Raw genomic sequence first — 6,000 nt, forward strand, 5'->3', positions numbered from 1 at the left:
TCGCTACCCACAGCTGCTCAAGGATGAGATTGAACGACAATGTGCCAACATGCTGGATCAAGGCATTATCCGGCACAGCACCTCAGCATTTTCCTCCCCGGTCCTCCTCGTCAAGAAGCATGATGGTACCTGGCGTTTCTGCGTCAACTACCGTGTTCTCAACGCCAAAACCATCAAAGATAAATTTTCGATGCCGGTGGCGGATGAGCTCTTTGATGAACTTAAGATGGCTCGATTCTTCACCAAGCTGGATCTACGCAGTGGGTATCATCAAGTATTAATGCACCCAGCTGACATCAAGAAGACGGCATTCTACACGCATCGTGGCCACTTCAAATTCTTGGTGATGTCATTCGGTTTGACTAATGCGCCCGCTACTTTTCAAGCTCTCATGAACGACATCCTGCAACAATACTTACGAAAATTTGTTCTCGTCTTTTTCGATGATATTTTGATTTATAGTTCATTGTGGGCCGAACATCTCCAACATGTCAAGCTTATCTTTGAAGCCATTCGTGCACATCATCTTGCACTCAAGCGTTCCAAGTGCTTCTTCGGCGAAACAACAGTAGCGTACCTTGGCCATATAGTCTCTGGCCAGGGCGTTGCCATGGATCCTTCCAAGATTGAGGCAGTCGAGGCATGGCCGCGCCCACGATCCGTCCGGGCACTACGAGGCTTTCTCGGCCTCACCGGATACTACCGCAAGTTTATTTCGGGCTACGGCGCTATTGCGGCGCCACTCACGGCTCTTCTCAAAAAGGAGTCGTTTTCCTGGGGTACCAAGGCCGACGACGCCTTCATCTCCCTCAAGAAAGCCCTCACATCGGCACCCGTTCTTCAACTGCCGGACTTCACCAATGTGTTCATCGTTGATTGCGACGCATCGGGCACTGGGTTTGGCGTAGTCCTACACCAAGGATCCGGTCCAATCGCATTTTTCAGCCGTGCTGTGCCCCGCCATCACGCAAAACTCGCAGCATATGAGCGTGAACTCATTGGATTGGTTAAGGCAGTGCACCATTGGCGACCTTATCTTTGGGGTCGTCACTTCTTGGTCCGAACAGATCATTACAGCCTTAAGTTCCTTCTGGATCAACGACTGTCGACAATTCCCCAGCATACTTGGGTGAGCAAACTCTTCGGATATGACTATGCAGTGGAATACCGCCCAGGACGTCTCAACACAGTTGCGGACGCACTCTCTCGGTGCCATGAGGATGACGTTTCCTTATCTGCTATATCCTTTCCGGTGTTCTCGGTCTATGAAGCTCTGCGTGCCGAACTCACTGAAGATCAGCAAGCACGTAGCATTCGGGCACAGTTATCCTCACCAGAAGCCGATGAAAACTGGAAAGAAGTCGATGGCCTACTTCTGTACAAAGGCCGGGTGTTTGTTCCTGATGCTTCACCACTATGGCCCCAACTTCTGGCTGACGCCCATGATTCGGGCCATGAGGGCATTGAGAAGACCCTTCATCGCCTTCGCTCGACATTCTACAATACTCATACCCGCCAACGAGTCAAGGAGTTTGTGCAGGGTTGCTCCGTCTGTCAGCGTAACAAGACCGAACATCTTCATCCGACCGGGTTATTACAGCCCCTGCAAGTTCCATCGTCGGTATGGGAAGATATTGCCATCGATTTCATTGAAGGCTTTCCCAAGGTGGGCGGCAAGACTGTGGTTTTAACAGTGGTTGATCGGTTTTCAAAATATGCACACTTCATTGCATTATCTCACCCCTATACAGCAAGCTCAGTTGCCCGTGCATTCTATGACAATATAGTCAAATTACACGGCATTCCTTGTTCAATTGTAAGTGATCGAGATCCCGTTTTCACCAGTAATTTTTGGGAGGAACTCTTTCACTTCACTGGAACAAAACTCCATCGCAGTTCGGCCTTTCATCCTCAGTCTGATGGACAATCGGAGGTGGTCAACCGCACTATCGCCATGTACCTTCGATTCCTAGCCAGTGACCGACCCCGCACTTGGCTGCAGTGGCTACCTTGGGCGGAATTTTGCTACAACACTTCATTCCATTCCTCATTGCAGACAACGCCCTTTCAAGTGGTGTATGGTCGGGCTCCTCCAGTCCTTTTGTCCTATGCGCCAGGCTCGGCTCGTGTGGCCGCTCTGGATCGTCAGCTTCGCGATCGTGATGAATTCCTTCATGATATTCATGAACGACTTCTCCAGGCCAGTGCTTATATGAAGAAGTAGCATGATAAATCTCGCCGTGACTTAGAGTTCGCCACTGGGGATTTCGTTTGGCTTCGTCTGCAGCATCGGCCAGCAACATCCCTCAAAACAGGCTCCAACAACAAGTTAGCTCCTCGATACTATGGTCCATTTCAAATTATTGAGCGCATTGGTTCAGTGGCCTATCGTCTTCAGCTTCCTGTTAAAGCCCGCATACATGATGTCTTCCATGTCAGCTTCTTGAAACGTTTCATCGGCACTCCTCCAGACTCTATCATACCACTTCCAGACATTGTTAATGGCCGGGTGGTACCATCTCCTGCTGCGGTGACCAAGGCCAGACTGAATCGTGGATGGTGGCAAATATTAGTGCAATGGACTGGTACTCAACCAGTGGACGCAACTTGGGAATTCTTGGATGATTTCAAGACAGCTTACCCCTCATTTCAGCTCGAGGACGAGCTATTTTCGGGCGAGGGGGGAAATGTTGTCGATGCTTTTATTGGTAGAACATATCAGCGCCGAAATAGGAATTCCCAGGCGCAGCAAAGTGGCTAGGAATCGGCTTGAAAGGATAAAGAGGGGGGAGATATTGTTTGTTAGGAATATATTAGTTAGTTTCCTTTTTGATAGAGATTTGTTAAACTTTCCTTATCTCATAAGAAGCCTGCTCTATAAAGGCAATAGATTGTCATTAGGTTTTGATCAAGAAGAAATAAACTCCTCCTAAAGTTTGGTCTAGCCAGAGTCTCTTGCCGGAACGGCGAGTTCGGTGCCGCCCGGTGTTGAGAGCGGCCAGCCGCCTCTACCCCTCCGCTATCCTCTCCGCTCTAATCCACAAGCCTCCTCCATCCTAGTCTCTCCACTCAAGCCTCCCTCCAGAACCCGCCATATCAGAATACTAGCTTGTCTAAAATTTCTTTTCAAGATAGACGGACTCTGACTAAAAGACAAAGAAGCCTCTATCTAGCCGGCCCTACACTACTACAGAGTAGGCTGTTATTGCCAGTTCCAAACGGGCATTGAACCGGCAGTGGATTAGCGATAATAATAATCATAGATTATCACTGTCGGTTTCTGCAATGAACCGGTAGTGATAACCCAATTATCACTGTCTATTCGTACATTGAACCGATAGTGATAATCTATTCACATGTGCAAAAATACTCTACCAAGAATAATTAAAGCATGGGGATCTATCTTAAGTTTGATCTCAAACTTGAGACAAAAAGCCCCATGCCAAAATATTCATGGTAGAGTATTTTTAAAGTAAATGGTGAAAATCTCATTGACAAATAGACACGGATGTCGCACAACTACTGTACCAGGAGCTCTTCAGCTTGGGGACCTAGTCTCAAATCCCCATAGTTGAAGAGCTCCTGGTAGAGCAGTCTCGCACTATCTGTTTTACATCTTATGCTATCCAAAGCTGTGAAACTTGAGTGACAATAGTAAATCTAAACGAATGGTGAAAACATAATTATCTTGAGACGATTGTATTATCTTGAGGTGAAAACATAATTATCTTGAGACGATTGTATTATCTTGAGGTGAAAACATATTATTGCCATAATCTTGAACACTAACCTTATTGCAACTCGTTTAGATGGGGGGGGGGGGGGACATAGACGGAGAAGGGGAGATGGGGCGGCCACGATCAGTGATGGGATTGAGAGATGGGGAGATGGGGTGACAAGATCGGAAGATTGGGAGATGATGAGACAGGGTGATGAGCTCGGGAGATGCGGAGATGGGGTGATGGGAGACGGGACAGCGCGGTCATGGTCGGTGATGGGCTTGGGAGATGGAGAGACGGGGCGGCGCAGCTGTGGTCGCCATGGCCGCGAGGTTAGCAATTGGCTTAGGAGATGGGGCGATGGGATTGATGGGGTGGCACGGCCACAGTCAAGGAAGATGGGGAGATGGGGCGACACAAATGACAGTCCTGAGGGGTAGCGACAACAAAAGTGGAGTGAAGTGAGATAGGGAGTGAAGTGAGGGAGGAGATATTTATAGAAGGATTATCAGTATCAGTTCATATTCCAAATCAATAGTGATAAGGATTAACACTGACAGTTTGAAATACAAAATGGCAGTGATACTGACAGTATCATTGTCGATTCATAACAGCTCAATCATTGATCTGCCGGTGAGCTTATGAACCGGCACTGGTAATCCTTATCACTGCTGGTTTATATTACTTCACTATCGGTTTATAGCTAGAACTGATAGTGATAGTGACTATCACTGTCGGTTCTTAACAGCTCAATGTTAGTTCTGCTAGTTCAACTTATGAATCAGTAGTAATACCTTATCATTATCGGTTATTACCGAACCAGCAGTGAAAAAGGATAAGAATGATCCTTTCTGTAGTAGTATACACCCATATTGTGCAAAATCGTCACCCCATAATGTCAATAAGAAGAAGGCTCTATAATAGAAGTTTCTTTGACCCAAGTTGGTCGAAAACATCCCAGCCACCTCCTCCAACACCCGCCAGCTGCCATACTCCTCCTTTTTTCTGAAACAAAGCAGGGGGGTCGGGGTGTCGAGGGTAGTGAAGGGACATTTATCCCATATACTTCCAAAATTAGAGTCAGCTCTTATTTTGGAGCTGTCTAGGATAAGTACTTATCATAGACGGTTCTCAGCCTCAGAGTACAAGAAACCTTATTTCAGACGGTTCCAGGTCTTGATCCATCTGAGAAAAGTTTAATTAATTCCTGGTGGTTCGCAAGTGGGATCGGCCATCAAATATGTGCATTTCTATAGTAGTGTTAAAGTATTATATATTGTTTGCATATATACTACAAAAATGCTAACTGATGCATATTTGCTTGTTGGTGCTTACATTGCAGCAAATACCGAAATGGTGGATTTGGTTATACTACGCCTCCCCCATGTCGTGGACACTCAACGTCTTCTTCACCACCCAGTTTGGATATGAGGACAACAAAAACATTGTGGTATTCGGGGAGACCAAGTCCGTTGCTGCATTTGTGAGAGAGTACTTTGGTTTCCGCCGTGAGCTGCTACCGCTTGCAGCCATAGTTCTAGCAGCCTTCCCCATCCTCTTCGCCACCATCTTCGGTTATAGTATCGCAAAGCTCAACTTTCAAAGGAGATAAAATGATAAATAAAAGAAAGCAAAACATTGTTTTTGTAGTGTAGATTATTTTTTCTTTTTGCATATTTTTACAACAATTAAAAAGCTAGTGTTTGTTTGCATATATTATACGATGGCATACCGCACTACCACATCACTAGTTATTGTTTGGAACAAGGAATTGAGAAAACATTTGAAGTTCCCTGGAAAAGCATATATCGCCTTTCTCTTCATTATAGTTAGTTTCCCTGTTTTGTCCTGGAAGTGGATAACCCTTTGTACCAGAGATGGAGAAGTCTTTGTAACTAAAAGCTGTCTGTGACCTTTTTTTTTTTTTGTTAAACCATGATTGCAAACTATAATTTAACACGTGGCATCATGGAGCTAAGTGTTCAGATGTAGATCCTATGCATGATTTATCATGAATCCACCTAGCATCTTGATTGCCCAGAAATAAGCTCTCACAGTCTCAACCCCTCCCTCAGGGTTGATTGTAATGTCACATCCAATATTGACTTGCGCACCAAAACACAAGAACCACAAATTTATCACCACAAATAAATTCGAACTCCTCTTTCAACACCTAGGTTAGCATAAATAATCTCTATACTATTACAGATCCGGTCATCAGTGACGGATCAAAATCGTAATCAGTGACAATTTTGAACCGTCACTGGTTACACAACACTGA

General features: G+C 45.7%; 1 protein-coding gene across 2 annotated transcripts in view; it reads left to right on the top strand.

The window, feature by feature from the left end:
- The window catches only part of LOC133907950 (ABC transporter G family member 41-like), a 29,934-nt gene extending 24,207 nt beyond the window's left edge, over positions 1–5,727 (top strand). Inside the window, exon 22 of one of the 2 annotated variants that reach the window (XM_062350083.1) lies at positions 5,062–5,727. In XM_062350083.1, the coding sequence (XP_062206067.1) occupies positions 5,062–5,331 (270 nt within the window). In that variant the 3' untranslated portion in view covers positions 5,332–5,727. The remainder of the gene's footprint in view (positions 1–5,061) is intronic. The other variant, XM_062350084.1, reaches the window with a different exon arrangement.
- The last annotated feature ends 273 nt before the right edge of the window (positions 5,728–6,000 follow it).

This window comes from Phragmites australis, chromosome 24, assembly GCF_958298935.1.
Source record: "Phragmites australis chromosome 24, lpPhrAust1.1, whole genome shotgun sequence".
Taxonomy (NCBI): Eukaryota; Viridiplantae; Streptophyta; class Magnoliopsida; order Poales; family Poaceae; genus Phragmites; species Phragmites australis.